The sequence below is a fragment of the Protomyctophum bolini genome (assembly GCF_963924005.1).
Source record: "Protomyctophum bolini genome assembly, chromosome: 15".
NCBI lineage: Eukaryota > Metazoa > Chordata > Actinopteri > Myctophiformes > Myctophidae > Protomyctophum > Protomyctophum bolini.
This window is the reverse complement of record NC_137876.1, coordinates 38,875,955-38,897,444: the sequence shown is the minus strand read 5'-3', so window position 1 is coordinate 38,897,444 and position 21,490 is coordinate 38,875,955. Positions and strand designations below refer to the sequence as shown.

General features: G+C 43.8%; 1 protein-coding gene across 1 annotated transcript; it reads left to right on the top strand.

Annotated features, from left to right (window-relative positions):
• Positions 1–1,072: 1,072 nt before the first annotated feature.
• On the top strand, positions 1,073–20,720 carry LOC308329863 (uncharacterized protein; the record flags this gene model as incomplete). Its single annotated transcript, XM_080784365.1, has 16 exons — positions 1,073–1,094; positions 1,857–2,131; positions 3,562–3,659; positions 4,061–4,148; positions 4,580–4,628; positions 5,330–5,392; positions 6,729–6,835; positions 7,256–7,472; positions 11,100–11,336; positions 12,583–12,734; positions 13,430–13,624; positions 14,292–14,452; positions 14,818–15,101; positions 15,565–15,764; positions 19,649–19,770; positions 20,503–20,720. 16 exons carry the CDS (start codon positions 1,073–1,075, stop codon positions 20,513–20,515), a joined length of 2,283 nt encoding a protein of 760 aa, XP_080640491.1. The 3' UTR covers positions 20,516–20,720.
• Positions 20,721–21,490: the final 770 nt, after the last annotated feature.

Below are 21,490 nucleotides of genomic sequence, written 5' to 3'. Positions count from 1 at the left end.
AACATTATATGTACAGTAGGCTACAGGCCGGAAAAAAAGTAGGCTGTGAATGCCAACACCTTTCTAATCATGATCAAAATGCAGAGTGGAGAGGTACAGGTAGACAGGTAGAGTATCATAGTAGGCTATCCTTAAAAAATGTTTGTGTTTGGCTACTTCCTTATGCATTTTGGAGAAGGGGACATACAATAAAATACATACAATATATCTCAAAGCGTCCACTCCAGTCCATATACTTTACTAATTGGACCGAACAGTAGGTAGTATTTGGTCTCTAATGTTTTGATGAATTGAACAAGGTGGACCCTCTTGTAAACAAGTGTAATGCTTAATTAGGTCGTCCACTCACAGTTAACAGTCTTTGTATTGAGTTTGTGCTTGAAATGTACTGCAAACTGTTAATAAATATTTCAATCAATCAATAGGGGGCGGAAATGCACATAATGTTCGCCAACCGCAAGTAAACCCGACTAGAGGAAGTAGTGGAATAAGAAGCCCTGTGATTGGCTCCTTCTTTATACTCTATGCTGATTGGTCGTCGGCTCACAGTTTAAAAAACTCCGCGGCCGAAAACATCAAACTCTCCAGTCTCCTCCAGTCAGTCAGTCTCACAACAACAAACCGACGTCGAATGTTTTCTTCAACGTTTTACTGAAATATAGTTCGACCCGTTCACTTTCAACCTTCAAGTAAGTCAAATTAAATAATTTAACACTTGTTTTACCGTAGAAACTTGACGACAGCATGTCTTATGTCTCGCTACAAACATTTCGCACCATAATACACACAATGCTACGAAGCGTTAGCCTTTAGCTCATTGTGCGCCTACTGTCTAAACGAACAAACACACGTACGTCCCTTCAGTTAATTTAACAACAATTCGTATATTGGTGAATTGGTTGCGTATTTTTGGGCTAGTTTGTAAAATGTAGTTGCTTTTTTGTACTTGTTCTAATGTTTCTTAAACCAATGTGGTTCTCAAACATTTTCACGTCAAGAACCACAAACTCACAACGCGTCGCATTGCAACACGTTATGAGCTTGAAGATAGCCAATGCAACAAAGCAGCGAAATGTTGGTGGACACTGTTGTCTGTGAGTTTATGGTTTTAATTGGTGTCCTGTCGTTATCTATATATATTTAAATTGTATTTCCTTTAGCAGATAGCCCCTTGAGGTGTATCATCTCGTTTTAGAGGGGGCACAACACACAACACACTCGGGCACAACAAAAGGAATACAAAACATTAAACATGTCGACACATCAACAAAACATAGATGCTCTTATCGTGCGTCATGTGTGACTCTGAACGATAACCGATATAAAATGTGTGGTGGTATTGAAGAAGGGGAGAAATAATAGACTGTAGTTAAGTGTCACTCCTTTTTTAAGGGGTTTATATATTGGTTTGTGGTCTTTTAATGTGGAGACCCTCAAGTTTATTATGATTTTTATATATCTTTTAATATCCAGGACCTGTACATTGTACATGACCTGTTGTCATGGATCCTTGAATTGAACAGGTTCTACAAATGCCTTCTAAAATCCTGACAGTTTTCTGAAAAACCCTATGCTTCTGTGTCAGTGGTACTCAACAATTTCATAGCGTGGCACTCTACTGTGCTATGAGCTTGTAGATCTGCTATTTTTCAATAGCTAAAGTATAACATAATTCTTAACAAAAGGGGTTCCCGCCCGGAATGGGTTAAAACATGCTAACAAATGAATGACGACATCCACATTTACAACCATACGCTTAGATCAGTTATGATTACTTATAATATATATATTTGCTCTGGTCTAATTGTTTTTCCTCCCTTTTTCCCCCTTTCTTTCTGTCCCGTCCGTCCCTCCAGGTTGCTGTGTTGAGTTCTCCCAGCCCATGCTGTCCCTAGGGCTCTTCGGTCGCAGAACGGCGTCTATGCGCATGGACACTTCCCTGGCCGCCCGCTGGGCGGCAGTTCTGCGACCGAAGAGCCCTAGGGACAGCATGGGCTGGGGGAACTCCATCTGCCTGGAGGACGTGGAGGAGGAGGAGGAGGAGGAGGAGGACGAAGAAGAGGAGGAGGACGATGAGAGTGTGATGGAGGGAACTGTTCTGGAACAAGAGGAGACGACGACGGCCATGGAGGTACTTTTAGTTTTTAACCCATTCTGACCTGAGATCAGATTCATACGAGGTTTCCCACTGGACACACACTGGTCTGATTAACCCATTCTGACCTGAGATCAGATTCTAAAAAATGTCAGTCGTTCTTCGATTTTTCAAAAATAGCAGACCTACAAGCTCGTAGCGCGCCACTCGGTGGCGCGCGCTACGAGCTTGTAGATCTGCTATTTTTCAATAGCTAAAGCATAACATAGTGCTAACACCAAAATGGGTGCCCGCCCAGAATGGGTTAACCCATTTCGACCCGACACTAGATTCTACAAATGTCTTCTAAATCCTCAGAATTATCTGTATTTGGCCGCCGACCCCCATCTGAAAATATGTTGTTCCAGGGACCCACCCCCCCGCCACCCCCCAGAAGCTAAGATTTGAGTTAAACATTCGCTCTGAAAGAATATATATTCCAAGATTTGCGCCATATTTTCACAAATAGCAGATCTACAAGCTCGTAGCCCAGCACTCGGTGCTGCACTACGAGCTTGTAGATCTGCTATTTTTCAATGGATAAAGCATAACGTAATGCTTAAAACACCAACAGGGGTTCCCGCCCAGAATGGGTTGATTATTAATAATGGGTTTGCAACACTTGATAGAATTAATCCGTTATAACCAACTAGGCCAGGGGGTTCCCAAACTGTGGTGCGTGCACCCCTTGTGGTGCGCGAACGCCCCCTCTAGGGCCCTCAAACTGGGAACCTTGTAATTTCACCTCCGGCTGACTCTACTGGCCACTCTACCCCTGATCCACTGCCGCCCCCCCTAATAATTAATACCTGTCAGTTAATGTGTTTAAGATTGATCAGGATAATCAAACTATATTTTGGGCATGCCATTACAGCAGTGTTTTCGTCGACTAAAACTAAGACGAAAAATGTTCGTCGACCACCTTTTTCCACTGACAAACGAATGGAAACTAAGCTATGATGACTAAAACTAAGACTAAATATACTGACAATTTCGTAGACAAATAAAAACTAGACTAAAATGTTAGGAAGGGACTAGTGGACAAGAGATCCAGTATAAGTCATTTTACACTTGCTTGCATGCTGAAAATGGCTGATCTACAAGCTCACAACGCGTCACGATCGCCTATTTTCAGCAAGTGTAAGAACACTCATTACGACGGCATCAAGGCCTACCAAAACACATTTTAGTCGACTAAATCGCCTGTAGATTTAGTCGACTAAAACAAGACATTTTCGGGTGACTAAAATGTGACTAAAACTAAATGAAGTTTCAGTCCAAAGACTAAACTAAAATCGAAATTTGCTGCCAAAAGCAACACTGCATTACAGGTGAAGTTTCTAAAATGGTTCAATGTAGGAATCGGCCTTAGGGTTAAGGTTAACGGATTTACTGTCGTCTTGTTGACATGGTTACTGTGTGTCCAGGTCCAGCAGACGGACACCTTGGCTCTGGAGATGAGGATCAGAGAGGAGGTCGCTGCGGAGTTCGAGGAGCTCATGAACCAAAGGGAGAACGACTACAAGTAAACAAACGTGTACCCCAATGAGACATGGATGGGATGTGACTAGAAAAATGGGATACATGCACAGTAAAAGTCTTGAGTGTTAATTTAATAAACACTATTATTTTAACCCCCTACCCACCCTGACAAGCATTTGGTAGGAGTCGAGGCTTTTCATTTAGTTTGACTACTCTGTTCCACAGATAAATATTGTGAAAATGGCTTATCCACAAGCTTACAACGCCTCACAACCATTTTTGCCCCTTTTCTTATATTTGACATTTTGTCTACTTTTGAAGCAGTATACTTTTTTAGGTATTTATTTAAAAGGTCTTAAAGTACTTAAATCGTCACTTCACTGTCGTCCACTTTTGACTTGTACAGGTTTTTTCTACATTCATGAACAAATGTGTTTGTTGCAGGGAGCGCCTGCAGCTGGAGCTCCAGATCGCTGAGGACAGGTCAGATAAGCGGCTGGAGAGCTTTAAAAACCTCGTCCGTGATACCAAGGTAACGACCACCACCGGGGGTCTGTGATGTCAGAGGCGTTGCTGAACAGTGTTTACTGTTTAATACTATGACAAGTGTTCTACTTTTCTTTTTCTTTTTTAATGCCCACAAACTAAGCTATGATGACTAAGCCTAAATATATTGACAATTTCGTCAACAAATTAAAAAAACAAAGTTCATATATATATATAATTTTTTTCAGAGGGGGGAGGGGGGTTCCTGGAACTACATATTTTCAGATTGGGGGGGGGGGGTCGGCGGCCAGCGGCCAATTACATATAATCCTTGATATGAAAATGTTTGAGAACCACTGACATAGAAACATGTTTATTTTAATTTTTTTCCAAGAACTGTCAGGATTTAGAAGACATTTGTAGAATCTGTTCTCGGGTCAAAATAGGTTGACATGACTTAAACCGTTTTGTTTCCAGGAGGATGCGAATCTGGAGAATAGCCGCCTTTCCCAATGTCACACCACAGGTACGTACAGTGCTCATTTGGCCATCAGCAACCTCAGTAGGGGTTGTGTGTGTGTAGCGTTTTCAAATGCCTCTCTCTATCCCCCTCGTGTCCTTCACACTGAGCACTACAACTTATAACGATGACTATAAGAGCGTCGCAGTCCCACCCCTTTTCATGACGACGCCAGGCCCAGGAAATGATTCCCAATGCATTTTTTTCCCATAGACGTTTCAAAAAGTATTTATTTAAAGACTGTTACGCCGCAGACAAAGCCAACTGGAGTCGTGTGACGACAAACAATATTTTGGACCAAACAAATAATTACAAAGAAGAAAAACAACAAAGTTGTAACCTGCCTTTTTTTTTCCTTCTTTCTAATTATTTGTTCGGCCAAAAAAATTGTGTGTTGATATGTCACGACAAGAGTTGGCTTTGTCCGCCGCGTAAACGTCTTTAAATAAATAATTTTTGAAATGTCTATGAGGAAAATGACTTCCTGGGCCCTGGTAGGGGGTGGGACTGCGACGCTCTATATTGTTCAGTATTGTATTTTTTTTTTATATAGTTGGTGTGAACTCTGCCATCCACTTTATTTTAAAACAATATTTTTATAGTTTTAGTACTGTGTGAATGGCCCTTTACTGTGTTTAATCTTTACTATGTCATACATTTGTTAAATGTATTAGTGTTACATTGTGTTTTTATGTTTTGGTCCATAGAGCTGGATGAGCTCAGGACACAGATGAAGAGTCTGTCTGAACAGGTCGACGCACAAAACGCAGGTAGGACTCACTCTTAACCCATTCTGACCTGAGATCAGATTCATACGAGGTTTCCACTGGACACGCACTGGTCTGATGAACCCATTCTGACCTGAGATCAGATTCTAAAAATGTCAGTCGCTCTTCGATTTTTCAAAAATCACACCTGTGAGCCGAGTGGTGCAACTCTTCTCTCTCTCGCTCTCGCTCGCTCTCTGGCACAGCATACCCCTCTCTGTTTCTGGCGCCCCTACTGGTATTAATAAGTCACATACTCGTGTCGTTCCAATTTCACGCATGCACACACCACTCGTGCTCATGACTACACAGACATTGCTGGTTGTAGGAGTGGTTGCACCACTCAAAAATAGCAGACCTACAAGCTCGTAGCGCGCCACCGAGTGGCGCGCTACGAGCTTGTAGGTCTGCTATTTTTCAATGGCTAAAGCACACCAGAATGGGTTAATACATTTTCAGGCCAGGATACCAATTTGATCCAATCAGGAGAGGGAACTCTCACAGGATAATGCTATGCATGCATTTGAAAGTGATGACACAAATTAATGAGCAAACAAAACTGGAAGACTATAAAATGTAAAGGACGACTTGGTTTTCTTCAACCATGGTTCATGTTTTAGGTTATTCGAGAAAGTAAAAGATGAGTGTTTATTTATTTGCTGCTTTCTTTTGTCTTAACGATTTTTAGCAATTTTTGACAAGGGGGTTGGGGGCATTTGAACAAGTGGCTAAACGGCGATTTCTTATTTGCTATAGTCCTACTAGACCCTGGGAAATTACATCTGGCCGCAAGATCACGGGATCTATTGAATGTGAAGGGGAAGGTGACAAACTAACATTGAGTCTGTGATATGGCAGCCCCCTAGTCAGTAGTTCGATCAGACGCATGGAAAACGACTACTGTGGCCAGAGTTAATGTCCAGGGGTCTAGTGGAACTATGGTAAATGATAAAATAAATAAATCTCCATAACATTTTGTAAAAGACATATTTAGCCACTTGTTCGAATGCCGCTGCCCCCTGTCAAAAATGCCTACAATCGTTAAGACAAAAGAGAGCTGCTAAATTTATTTTTTTTACATTCATCAACAACCTAGAACTTTAATCTTAGATTGCTGAAATTTGGCAACCCACCTGAAATGTAATTTCTGTTCAGGAAACTTATTTTTTAACAATCTAAAATGATCACATACCCTACCTTAAACATGAGGTAGGGTCCCTACTTTGGTTTATTTTACTGGTCCATTTGCTTCCATTTTTTCACTCTTTGAAATTAATAAAGTGTGAGAAGAACCACTATAATAGAACATGTGTCTTATCCTGTTTATATTTTTTTCCAGACCTGGAACAGAAGAGACTGAAGGTGTCCGACATGATGAACATGTGTCTGGACAAAGATCGGAGAATAGACACACTCCAGGAAGCCTTGGATAATGCCACAAACGAGGTTCGTGCATCGAATACTCTGCCCTTATTTACTCTGGTAGCGCAAATTAGATTTTGTGAAACTTGGAAGGAATGCTGCCCTGAGATGATTTAACGTTCAAGCTTACATAACTGGTCATATCTCGGGGGAACGGTAAACGGTGCATTTATATGGCGCTTTACATGGTGCATTACATTCACGCACACATTCATACACCGATGGCAGCGGAAACCATGCAAGGCACCAAACCTGCACATCGGGGGTTCAGTGTCTTGCTCAACGACACTTTGACCCCTAACTCTGGGGGGAGCCCGGGTTTGAACTGACGACCTTGCGGTTACCATCCGGCCACTGTACCCCCTGAGCCACTGCTGCCCATGGCTTTTTTTTCTTCTAACATTGTCCCTTTCACACGTTCATCTCTCTTTCCGTCTCTTCCAGATTCACTCCATGCAACAGCAGTTGCTGGAGTTGAACAGCTGCCTGCACCTGACTGAGGCCGAGAGGGGAGCTTCACTGATCAGTGACGGAGGATCGGCGGAGAGGAGGAGGAGGAGCGACAGCAGCAAGGACCTAGGAGGACCAACGGGAGGCGAGAAGGAGGGAGGGAGAAAACGGCACGCAGAGGAACCCGTAGGAGGACCGGCCCGGAAGAGAGGTAGAAGTGGAGGGAGGAGAAAGTGGAGAAAGTGATGGCGATGAGTCACTTGGAAGAATTTTGTATTTTGTATTTTGTATTTTGTATTTTGTGCTACGTACTTTATTTTATTGTATTTGTTACTATGCACTTTTTAAGAGTAATAAAGTTACGCTATACACATCCATCGATGTATTGATAATTGTTTTTATGGCGTTCAGAAGCACTGCTGATGGGTGCTTTCTGCTTGGTTATTTAACTTCAACATCAGCTGTCTGAGCTGACAATTCTTGGGTCTGCATAGCTTTGAACTAAAGTACCACATATAATACCAGCTCAGTGGCTCTTGTGGTTAGAGTCCGCCCTGAGACAGGGAGGTCGGGGTTCGATCCCCGGCCGGGTCATACCAAAGACCGGGACCCAGTGCCTCCCTGCTTGACACACAGCATCAAGGGTTGGATTGGAACACATTTTAGTGCGTGTGAGTTTAATGTTGTTTAATGCAATCGGATAGGACTTTTCTGTTTGGATTCATGGGCTGTCAATGCCATCTTGCTTTATGTAGCATGAGAAATATCAAACTAGGGGGTTTTCATGATGCTGAATCCATTCCAAGCATTGGTTTTGCACAAAATTCACTCCTTAGGCTAAAATGGCCATAGCGTAATCACAAATGTAATGTCAGCACATTTGGTAGCTATGGCTGTTTATATATATATTTTTTTTTGTGCAAAACGAATGCTAATGGAATGGATTCAGCATCATGAAAACCCCCTAGTTTGACATGTCGCATGCTACATAAAGCATGATGAAATTTAGATTTTAATGTTATGGTCACATATTATGTAAATTGCTCAACATATGCAAGTTGGCATCCGGCAGTTTCCACATGCTGGGGACCCATACTCAACATTTCTAACATAAGACTTTGGTGAACTCAACGTGTTCACAATGGGGCTCTATGGGCTGGCAAACTAGACTATAGGTGTAACCGCATAACTTGTGATGCAAGGAAGCTCGGAGAAGGAAAGGTGCGCCATGCCACTTTCATGGGAGCCAAATCTCGCAACCGGAAGTTCATGGCAGTGAAACATAATTTATTTCTGAACGATTGAGACCTTTTGTCATATCGGTTCAGGAATATAAGAGGTTGTTTCCTAATCACTTGCTTTTCAATGTACCCAGTATATACCTTTATGAGGATCTAAACGGCAGGTATCGTTTCTGTCGGAGGTATCGCGATATTTGGCTGCCAGACAGGAAATGGCACACAGACTCGCGATACTTGGCAAGTTGGCACGTTCAGAAACGATGGCACCCTTTTTGCTCTTTAGATGCCTCTGTAGAATTGGTGTACACATCGGAAAGCAACACAGTGACAGACAATGTGTTTAATATGTCTTCTGTCATTTTGCAGAAGCGATTTACTTTACAAAAGGTCTCAGTCATTCAGAAATGGCGTTTGTTCATGAGCTGGTCGCTGAGCTCTCGTTGACTCCGTGGCAGTGCATTCTGCTGCCGAACTTCCTGTTGTAGTTTGGCTCCCATGAGTGTCACTCATGGCGTAGCCCGGTCACGTGACCATGTCCCTTCCTTCTGTAAGCTTCCTTGGTATGATGATGTCACGTGCATACCTTCTATTGAATGACAGCCAAGTCTATGGACTTAAGTTTTCTTAAATATATATTTTTGCTTTTATTGATGGGGTGCAGGAAAGGGGAGAGAGATGGGGAGTGACAAGCAGGCAGTCGTAGAGCGAATCCCACCAGGCCCGGAAGAGAATTCCACATTAATTTTTTCTCCCATAAAAGTTTCAAAAAGTATTTATTTAAAGACCGAAGCCTCGGACGACGCCAACTCTTGTGACGACATATGAAAAACGTTTTGGGCCGATCAAATAATTAGAGAAAAAGGGCAGGGTACAACAACTTTTTTTTTGTTTTTCTTTCCAATCATTTGATCGGCCCAAAACATTGTATTTATTGTCATGATTTGTCACAAGAAGAGTTGGCTTTGTCCGATGGTTAAATGTCTTTAAATACTTTTTGAAATGTCCATGGGAGAAAATGAATGGGGAATTCTCTTCTGGGACCGTCGTCATGAAAGGGGACTGCGACGCTCTAGGTGCCAGACCATTGAGAGCTTTATATAAGTGCAATTTAAAATCAATCCTAAAAAAAACAATTGGGTGTCTTTTGGGCTTAATTTTATCCACTTAAACTTGTATTATGTCGTGTCCGAGGTCTGTGTTTATTTTATTATTATATATATAATTGTATATCCTTTATTTACCCAGGGTAGTAGCTGAGCACAAGTGCTCATTTTCAGCAACGCCCTGCACATAGAAACACACAGCCACACACACACACACGCATTAAAACCTGGGAGCTGACCACCAGTACAACCACAGTCTTATACTGTTGGCCACTAAAGCAGCTCCAGTGGGAGCAGTTGGTTGGTTCAGTGCCTTGCTCAAGCCAAGGGCACCTCAGAGGTGTTGGGTGAGTGATGACAATCGCTTCCCCACCCAGAGTTTTCCTGCCCGTCGGGGGAATCGAACCGGCAACAAGGGCACTCTAACTCTTAGGCCACCGCTGCCCCTGTACTCGGTCCATTTCTCCCTCTGCACACAATCTCTATAGCCAGATACCAGATTTTATTGTCACTTCCACAATATACACTGGGCACACAGGGGAGCAAAATACCGTTCTCCACAACTCATGATGTTAAACGGTAAAAAGATTAGACAACATTGGCAGGAGAAAGTGCTGGTGCATTCAAAGTGCAATATATCTATAGTGCTATTTGTCTCTCAGGATGGCCTTGGGGGCGCAATATGTGGCGAGCATTCAGTGTCCTGATGTTTTGGGGGAAGAAACTGGCAAAAATAAGGGATGATAGGGTTAACTTCAGGTGGTCAAGTTGTGTTACAAGTTGTCACTCTTTCCTCGTTTGTTTTTGAGTGGTGCAACCACTCCCTTACGGAGCTGTGTGTGTGTGGGTGGCTATCTGGGTGGGTAATTGGGCATGAGCACGAAAACAGCATGGTTGTTTTTCACCACCTGTGCGCAACCTAACACACACACGACGCACGTATTAACTGTATATTATGATGCTCACACGGGGTTGCACCACTCACTTCACACGGGTGTGATTTTTCAATTTAAGGTTAACTTGCCGGTATTTCTGGACCTTGTTCTGTTGGAATCTCTCAGTCCTCCCCTCTTGCTGGGGCTGCAGCTGCTATTTGATTAGCCACAATTCTATTGATTACCGTTTCAATTAGTTGAATAATGGAGAAGCATAATTTTTGAATGTTTTTGAAACAAATCTGTTAACCACTTGACGATTATTTCATACTTTGTCGCACAGCGGTGTCGTTTGAAAGTAGTGAAAATACCAGATCTATATAAGCGCGTCACATTGCACCACGCTGTGAGCTCTTGTAGACCAGCTATATTCACGTTCTCGCTTTGAATTATTTTGAAAACAAACAAGCTTTTTGCCTATGGCACGCCCCCCCCCCCCCCCCCCCCCTTCCAAAATAGCACTGCATTAGTATTAGTAATCGATTATTTAGATTCAAGGATGGATAAGCTGTTGCTCTCTTATCTCACACCCTGTCCCGTCCACCCCCTCTTGTTCCAGTCCTGCTGGAGGACGAGATCTGGAGGCTTCAGGAGGAGAACGAAGGCAAAGAGCAGACCATCGCCCAGCTGACGGAGGAGGCCAGGGTGAACGGCGAGAGGGAGCAGGAGGAGAGGAGCGCCAGGGAGGAGGAGGACATGAGAGCCAGGGAGGAGGAGAGGAGAGCCCGGGAGGAGGAGGTGGTGGAGCTGAAGAAGGAGAGATCGTCGCTGGAGCGAAGGGTGGAGGACCTGACGGGTAGGGCGCAATGTTTTCCCTCTAGTTCGTCTCTCTTTCCCTTTTTTGTCTTTCGGGGGGCTGCGACTATCGTTGCTGTCGGGCAGAAACCTCTTCTAACTTTGTGTTTTTTTTTTTTTACACAGTCACGTGTCCCGCAAGAGTAGCGGATCCACAAGCTCGCTTTGAGCTTGTAGATCTCCTACTTTTGAATTTTGAATCCTGAAATGTCTGTTTTGGACATACACTGTATGAGGTTTTCCACCTAGAGCTCTTCACGGGTCCAAAGAAAGTTTCAGAACTTTGCAGCAGAGGGTGAGAGGGCATTTTTAATCGCGCTTAGATTTTCCACCACAGAACCTTCTCACTGGAATGAGACGAATTTCAGGCGTACCGATCACGGTGCACGCTTCCTTCGCCAAATGGATGTGAAATTAATATTTCAAATTTATTTCTCAGGTCAAATATTGATACGCGTATCAATATTTGTATTCATATAAAAAATAAAAATGCTAATTACAGTGCCTCGAATCAGATATACATTTTTTTAATCGAGTCCCAGCCCTACTTTTTTCTGGGTGCCTGCCATGCAATGGCAGAAACACAGGTTGAAATCCGAAACCAATACTTAATCGTAATAATAATAATCATCAAGACACGAAACTTTGACCGCTATGGCCGGCCGCACAGTTTACCAAAGCCCCGCAATATATACATCGAAACGTGCGGCTCGGCCGGGAATGGTGTGCTTGTGCTTTTCTTTCCGTTTCGAGTTACCGTGCCGACGTAATTCGCAATAAACGACGCGAAAAATGCCCCATGCAAAGTCAATGGGGAAACGCGGGTAAAAACAGAAAATGACACGTTACTTTGGAATGTTTCAACAAATTGATTAATCACTTAAGCCATGTTTTCAGCGTAGTCGCTAAACAATGTCAAATTGTGAATATCTACCAGCTCGCAAAAGAGATGAGAGAAGAGGTAGATTGTTTTTGACACGTAAAAGGAAGTTCATATCTACGATGACATGCCCAAAATGGGGGTTGATTATTTCGATTATTTTAACTGTTCTTTTTCTTCTATAATTGGTTAAACCAATTGGTTAACCCCTAGTACAATTGCTACCCCTAGTGTCTTTCTATCGTCTTTTCCCTTCTGTCTTTCCGTTTGCTCATCCAGCGAAGGTTTGCAGAGAACGTCACTTTGTTGTTTTTCTCTCCATTTGTCTGTCCACGCGTCTGTCCATCCGTCTGCGTGTCTCCTATAGCTGACATAACGGAGCACAGTTCGGACTATGAGAATTTGATGTTGGCGCTGGAGAGCGAGCAGAGAGAGACCAGCCGACTGAACAAAGAGAACAAGGCTCTGGTCAACGGCATCTTTCAACTCCAGTCTACTGAACAATCGCATAAAGACCAGGTAATGCTACTAGGGAGCAAAGTGACTCGGTACATATACTCAAGTACTATTTTGAGGCACACTTTACTTGAGTGATGGGGGCTGGAATAGTGATGCATGCGCAGACTCTCTATAGTGTGGTATTGCTACTTTTACCTGAAACTTCTTCCACCACTGCTATTAATACTACATTTGTGACTAAATTTGACTGAGGGACTGCCATTAGACTTTTTAGAATTTTCGTTTTTTCATGTCCTGTGAAAGCAGGAAATCATAGCTTCAAACTGACATATTGGTTGTTCAGTTTTGGCCCACCGGTTTTGGAGATATGGCTTATAGAGTAATGTCTTGCAGAGAAACAGCGAGTTGAGAAAACAGGCTTTACAATTTAGGCATTGAAAGGTTCACTTCTGTGGACTCTAACATTACACCTAGCTACATGTTTAAGCATTTATTTCATATGTACATTTCAGCTCTGACACTTATTTCAGACAAATTAGTATGTGAAGAGTCTGCCTGTGCTATTAACTCATTTTGGGGGAGAAAAAGTTTTTCTCCTCTGGTGAAAAGCTGGAATTTGCGCGATTGTAGGCTCTCATTCAAATCTGGTCACATATAGTAAATACTGAACAAACACATAATGTAAGGTAATAATACTTAAGTGTACGTTATGTAAGGTGAGGTTTCTGACCAGTTTGTTTTTACTGCCGTTCCAGGTGAGCCGTTTACAGAGCCAACTGGCAGAGCAGACCGACAGGGCTGCCGACCTATCGGAACAGCTGGACGCCGCCAGGGCCCGCCTCCGGGACCTGGAGAGCCAATCAGACGAGAAGACGAGGACCATTGACAGTCTGAGGCAGGAAGTGGCGCGTCTGACACAGGATGCAGATGGCCTCAGACAGGAAGTTAAGGTACAGTGTCGTTCGTTTCACAGGTGTATGATTCTATTGCGATTGATTTGAGTGCAATTTCTCGTGGGCTATTATTTATTTATTTTAGACCTAAGGATGCATCTGCGCAGCCTTTAGCTTTTAAGCACTTTAAAGGGGGTGTCAGTGATTTCAGTCAAAAACCCTTAGGTTTCGTTTTTGCCTTGGGACACAAGCTTTCATCCAATCAGGATAGAGAACAAAAACGAAACCTACGGTTTTTTGACCCCCAGGGGTTAACTGGGGACAGGGAGGAACTCCTTATATGGTCAGCACACTCTATAGTAGAGAGGATTATCACAACAAAACAAAAAAATAAGTGATATTTGAATTAAGTGAAATCACTGACTCTACCTTTAACCATTATTTTAAACTTTAGCTGTTGAAGAATAGCAGATCTACAAGCTCATAGCGCTGCACTACAAGCTGGTAGATCTTCTATTTTATTTTTAATTGTGAACTATTTGCTTCTCGGGGGGTCCCTAGCCTCGGAAAACCCAGCCGTTTTATTTCCCTGGAATAGGGGGGGACCCTGCTGGTACAACATAGTTTCAGATGGGGTCGCTGCCCAATTAGATCCTCGACATGGAATCTCACCGATTGACTCATTGATTGTCTGTCTGTCGTTGTGTTTATCGCTGCGTTTCAGGGTTCCGTGGATGCGGAGCGGAGGAGCAGTGCGTTCAGATCTGCCATAGAGCGACTGCAGACGGAATGCCAGGGGGCGCTAGAGAGATCTGCACAGAAGAGCCGAGACATTGAAGAGCTACAGAGCCGCGTCGCACAGCTCTCCGCACAGCTGACCGACCGGTAGGAACCACCAATAGATGGCACGGAGTACTCGCTATAGCTAGTGGAAGACTCTGGATCGAACCGGGGGGGGGGCGGGAAGCAGTGTTGTTTTTGACAGCACATTTTTATTTTAGCCAAATCATGTCTAATCATGACGGGACTGCGACGCTCTATAACATCAAGCATTATGTTATAGAGCGTCGCAGTCCCGTCATGATTTGTCACGATCCGAGTTGGCTTTGTCCGCGGCGTAACCGTCTTTAAATAAATACTTTAAGAAATGCCTATGAGAAAAATGCATTGGGATTTATTTCCTGGGCCAAAACGCCAAAATGGGTTAAAACTCTTTCGCCCTTTCCTCTTTTTTTTTCCCCCCTCTCCAGTGAGACTGTGTCTCTCCAGTTGAGAGAGGAGCTCTCCGGTCATAAAGCACATTCGTGCACTCGGCTCGAGGCCTTGCAGTCGGAGACGAGCCTCCTGACGCAGCAAACGAAAAGCCTCCTGACGCAGGTGAAGGCCTCGGAGGAGGAGAGCTGCGCCAGGACGACCGTGCTGGAACAGCGGCTGTCCGAGAGCGAGGCCCAGTGTGCAGCTCTGCGAGAGAGGCTCGAGGAGATGGCGAGGGCAGAGGAAGAGATGAAGACGGCGTATGAGAGGGCATCAGAAGGTAACGCGTTAACGACAGTTCTGCCCCTTCATCTACAAGATAAAAATGCCTCCGATGTGAGCTTGTACATCTAGTATTCTTTTTTATTTATTTTTATTTTACAGTTTTGCCTCTGAATGGGTTTGATAATTTGATTGTCCATTCGTCTGTCTGAGCAATGTACACCCTAGGGTGCTGAAAATGCTAAAATAGGCTGCTATAGACCCGCTCTAGGCCCCAAGTGACGGACTCGACTATACAAACCTGTTGTAGGACCTAGAGGTTTAGTCTAGTCTAGGTGTTCTTTGACGTGTGTGGACTAGAATAGACGATGATGCGTTATATAGAAATCGGCCAAAAATCAAGACTGTCTATAACTTAAATATTGATGGAAATGTTGATAACAAAGCAGCCTCTCTCGCTCTCACACACTCACACACACACACACACACACACACACACACACACACACACACACACACAGAAGTGGCCAGTGTGAAGGCCTCCTCCCAGTCCCAGGAGGAGGAGGAGGAGAAAGGCGTGCCGGTGGTGGAGGAGCTGAAGGCGGAGCTGCGGAGGCTGGATCAGAGGAGGAACCGGGAGTTGGAGGTGAAGATGAAGAGGGAGCTGGAGAGACTGAACGGAGAGGACATTCTGTCACCACAACAACAACAACGCACACAGGTCAGACCACAGTTATTTGTCCATACCATTAACAACCTATATATATAAGGCCGCATTTTCCAAATTCCATTATGCTTTAAAACCCATTTAGACCTGGGAACGATTCTACAAAATGTCTTCTAAAATCACCATTACCAATACCATTGGGTCATACATTCCAACATCAGGGATAGTAAACCAAGAACTGACATCTGCGTCAGAACATTACTATCAATTTTCAGGTGAGTGTGTCCAAAAAAGGAGAGTCCAGGGATAGCACTTTTGATAGGGGGTTTCCAAACCTTTCCAACCTTTTTGAAAACGTTTGAAATTAAAAATTGTTTTGACAGTAATGAATGACATGCCCAAAATAGGGATGCCAGGATGAAAGTGGTTAAACTGGCCCAATAATCTTCTTGAATCCAAATTGAATTTTATTTTATGATTTGTTTGTTGTTTCTTCTTTTTCCTCTTCCTTTCCCCTTTCCTCATTGGAAGCTGAGCCATGGCATTATTAGACCCCATCTTTCTTTCTTTTTAAAGGAAGTCAAAGACTTGGATGGAAAGCTTTCATAGTCATAGATAACTGAGGTAATATAGTCTGACTGGGTCTGGGCCTGGCGGAAATAAACTTCGCTCTTCTACGACAGCGTTGTGCTACAGTACAAGCTTACAACACATCACCACAACAGGTCTATTATCGGCACACAAGACCAATATGGCATACATTAATTCAAACTGTGTGTGCCCCACTGAGCGCCTCTATTCTTTCAAATGAAATGGACATGTCGTTAGAGTATTTGTCACTGTACATTTGCACATGTGAAATTAACCCTCTGCATGATACGTGTCCCTCAGAGGTTGTAAGGAAGGGAAGAGGGCCTCAATATGGAATTCAGTCGGTGGATGGGGGGACTCTGGACGATGCTGACCATATCCTCTGTGTACAAGCGGTCGATGGAGGGGGGCCTCTGAAGGAGGCCGCCGTCTCATGCTACTGTCTTCTCGATTTAAACCCTTTCTACACACTGGGCATGTGTCGTGCATTTCCAGCCAGGGCACTATACAGTCTGAATGGAAGAAGTGATTACAAGGCAGCTGTCGGACTGACTCCCCCAACTTGAAGTCCTCCTTACACACCGGACACTCCATACTGCAGTCTGCTTGTTGCTGAGAGATGTTGACTGTAGGAAGAGAGGAGATCTTTTCCTTCTCTGCTGGAGGAGGACCAGTATTTTCAAATTCATCTAACGACCGTGTTAGGATAGTGTCTAAGCCTTCCTGTTCAAACGTATAGTCCCCTAGATTAGAGGGCAACAGATCTGTCCATAAGTGTAGCGAACGATTCTCTTGTGAGACGTAGCGGGATGCCCGCTGTTGTGACTGCCCATACGTCTCAGTGAGGGCAGACCATGATAGCATGGTGTCACTTAATGGCACAAAATCACAATAATTCTCCAACTGTGGACGACATCGGGGGTCATCATGATGATAATCAGGATGGGTCTGTCGGTTCTCGCTATGCTGACAATGGCGATCAGGCAGAGGACAGATGTCATTGGGTTGGCGGTAGGCTGCACCATGAGGAGGGCGGAAGCCATTGCCTGGTCGACTGTAGGCACTCCCATGCAGAGGTTGGTGTCTGTCATGTGGGTGGAAGCTGTCATAGTGGAGCTCTGCAACCAGGTCACATTGGCTGCCTTCTGGTCGTATGGACTCTTCATGGACTCGGCCCTGTGGGGACCTTTCGGACAGACGTGGATCCTGATGACCCATGAGCAGCATCAGCGGTCGTGTAGACAAAGCCTCCTCCTCCTGGCTTCTGACACGTGAAGCTAGTACAGAGATCATGTCTGTAAGGCGTTGCCCTTCCTGTCGCAGTCCAGAGATCCTGTCTGTAAGGCGTTGCCCTTCTTGTCGCAGTTCATCCTTTTTCTCTATAAAGCTATGTAGCAGGTCGGTCACGGTAGAGATATCCGGCGTGGCCTGTTCATGAACAGAGGGGCACTGCCTTGTTCGGTAGGTGACCTCGTAATCATTGTGATGTGATGGCGAGTGACGGCGTCGCCATGGTCGAATGTTGGCACCTCCATGCTGAGGTTGGCGTCCGCCATGCAGGTGGATGCTGTCGTAGTGGCCTGGATAGGCATCGTTAGGCCGAGAACGATAGCTTTCTTTGGGCTGTTGGTAGACCGCGCCATGTGGAGGGTAGTGTCTGTTGTCAGGGCGACGTTGAACAACAGCATGTGGAGGTGAAGTGCAGTACCTTTCTTCTTGGTGGTGTACCTGCGACTCAAACACTGCTGTGCCGTGGTGAAGAGGGAACTGTCTGTCGTCATCTGACATTTCCAGAGGGAATGACTCCTCTGCAGCTGCTGATGAATGTGCTGTAGATTGATTCGACATTCCCACCCTCTTTAGACGGTCCCTGAGCTCCTTAACCAGGTCACGTTGGCTGCCTTCTGGGGGTAGAGTGACAACATGCGGGGTCCTTTCAGACTGACGCAGAGCCTGATGACCCATGAGCAGCGTCAGCTGTCGCGTGGGTGAAGTCTCCTCCTCCTGGCTTTTGACATGTGAAGCAAGCCCGGAGATCATGTCTGTAAGGCGTTGCCCTTCTTGTCTCAGGACAGAGATCCTGTCTGTAAGGTGTTGCCCTTCATGTCGCAGTTTGTGTTTTTTCTCTCTAAAGCTGTATTGCCGTTTGTCCTTTTTCTCTCTATAAGCTATATATAGCAGGTCAGCCACGGTGGAGAATTCCGGTGTGGTCTGCTCATGAACAGAGGGGCGGTGCCTAGTAGGATAGCTGACCTCATAATCATTGAGATGTGGTGGCGCCGGACGATGGCGCCGGCGAGAACTATCTACATCACGGTCTCTCTCTCTCTCATCTGGCCTGAACATCTTAGGCTGAAGTGGTTCGCTTGATTACAGCTCAAGGACCAGAATTTATTTGAATTGACTTATGGTCACTTAAGGTTGAGGGGTCAGGACGCTACTATCGATGCTCAGGTGAGTGAAACAAAGGTCCAGCTATGCCTTTGGCTTTTCATATGTGAGTGGGGGTCAGGGACAAGCTGTGAGAATCCCCTCTAACCGAGTGTATATGGTTGAATGTGTTATTTTGAGCTTTGCCTGTTACTTTTATAGGATTTTGCCATGATGTTGACGTCCATATTTTGCCGTTGCACAAATCAATAATGACGTCAGTCATCTCGAGGACATCCAGAGTTAGATCGGTGCATCTCAGATGCCATCTGACGTCATACTGTATTTTCTGTAAACATGGTTATGCCTTACTGGCACTGCACATTTACTAAGCTACTCCCCAACACCACTGCTGCTAAATAAATTCCTCATATGGCTATATCTTCATTGCATTCATTATTCCTTAGTTCTTCCCTTAACCCTCTAAGACCCAGCGTTGCTTTTTAGCAACAATTTTATTTTAATTAATTACTAAATATTTTTTACCTTTTTTTAGAGGGTCTGTGCCCAGCTGTGTGGGTCTGTGTGAACACAAACATTGGCTGGTGATTGGCTGAGCACCCCATAGTGATGATTTGATTGGCTGAGCAAAGTACATATTGAAGATAAAAGTGAGGGCAGAAAAGTGAAGACGTCAAAAGTGATTTGTGATGATTTGATTGGCTGAGCACGGAATGTGACGTATGATGATATTTATTTTTTACTTTAATGTTTACGTTGCTGTTAGCACAGCCATCCAGACCTTGCCACAGTAGCATTTCTCTGTTACTGTACGAGTAGTGATAAATAAACCCACTTGATTCTTGCTCCAGGAGCCGTTTCCACCACATGCGTGGTGTGACCCAAGGTTTTGGACCCTGTATCTCAAACGATATAAATTCTTCATGTCGTCCCTTGACCTTGACTCACTTTCCCAGGTGCCCAGCGGTACTGTCTGGCCCAGGAGGTGCCCCATACCTCAGAAGCATTGCGTCTGCATAGAAATACTCTGGCTATGGAACTGCTATGGCTCCAGCAGGCCATTGGCAGCAGGAAAAAAGTAAGTAAACAAGAGAGATTATTTTCACCTAGCTGCAGTTTGGCTATAGAACAGTGGGTGATTTAAAGCATCAAATGTATGTATCCAGCAAGTTTGACTTTGGGTACGTTCACCAAAACTATAATCTCAAGTACCCATTTCTTCTGAATCGCACTTTGATTCTCAAAGTCCAAAAGGTTGTCAAGAGACAGTAATGAACTGAGAGAATGACATTGTGAATCCTTGTATAAGTGGTGCTATTAACAGGATATTGCATAACAGACTGATGCAAATTTTAGTCTTCGTCATTCAATGGTGACACATGCCAAAATATAATTATTTAACCACGTAACACAGCATCCATATTGTGGGGAAAGCTTTTACAGAAAATGGCAGATTGACAAGCTCACGTGTGTGTGTGTGTGTGTGTGTGTGTGTGTGTGTGTGTGTGTGTGTGTGTGTGTGTGTGTGTGTGTGTGTGTGTGTGTGTGTGTGTGTGTGTGTGTGTGTGTGTGTGTGTGTGTGTGTGTGTGTGTGTGTGTGTGTGTGTGTGGCTTTGTGTGTGTGTGTGGCTTTGTGTGTGTGTGTGGCTTTGTGTAGCCTTAATACAGTTTTATGTCGGTTGTGTATGCACAGCTGTGTGTGTGTGTGTGTGTGTGTGTGCAACAGACCATCACTCATCTACTTGGTAAAAGAATCGTGTAATAGTCTTGTCATGATTTAATTGTTCTTCTCTGCTCTCTTCTCCTATAGTACTTGTCAGTGAAAGAGAGACTGGGCGTACCCTGATGGCACATAAAACCAAATCCATCTGAACTGGACATGCTAACATGGGACTGAAGTTTTGAATGAGTGGAATGACTCTTATTTGTATCCATTAGCTGTTCACAATCACATTATTGAAGACAAAGTGTACAGAATTTATGAATTACTTTTCCAGTTGTATTTATCTTTTGCTGTAATAGCTGTATATAAACAAACATTTTATTTGTTGAAAAGATGTGAATAAACTTTATTTTTTTCTAAAGAAGTGCACATTTTCTTGTGGGTATAACAAGTATTTTGTTCCTTAGCTTCAATGGTGTTACTGCCAATTGTCTTCATAGCAGCATATTGTTGCTGTTGGACAGAAACCATGTATCTTCATACGGTATTTCAACTTTTTAAAAGTTTCTTTCATTAAATTGGTTAAGTGTGTGGGCTTTTATAAATACGGAACCAATGAAAAGTATTAACAATAGCTTGTGACTAAATTACTGCATTGGAACACAGGTTATTTTATATCTTCTGAAATGTAACCGCTTTGGATATACAAGGTTTCCACCTGACAGCGACGATATTGTCTGAGATACAGGCCATTGTTTAGAAGGCGGATCAGCATAAAGATATTCTGGGGATGGCCCCTCGCTCAAACCAGTCTTTGTCCTTATACCTCATGAAAAAAAATCCTGAGTGTTAAACTAACACTAAATTTGGTTACATTCGTGCACTCAGACTTACAAATAGATAAATGAACACTGTGCATAAGCTCAAATGTCACTTTAAAACTACATACTGCCAATTTAACTGTTGTCTGCTAATGACCTAATTTGAGGCTAAATAGCATGTTAATAACAATTGTTCAACCATATCCCCACAGTTCAACAACTTTTGTTAGCCTCGTTTCACCAAGGGTCATCTCACTGAACTTTAAACAATATGGTGCTCTCTGAAATGCAAATTAATCATTAGTAAATTCACA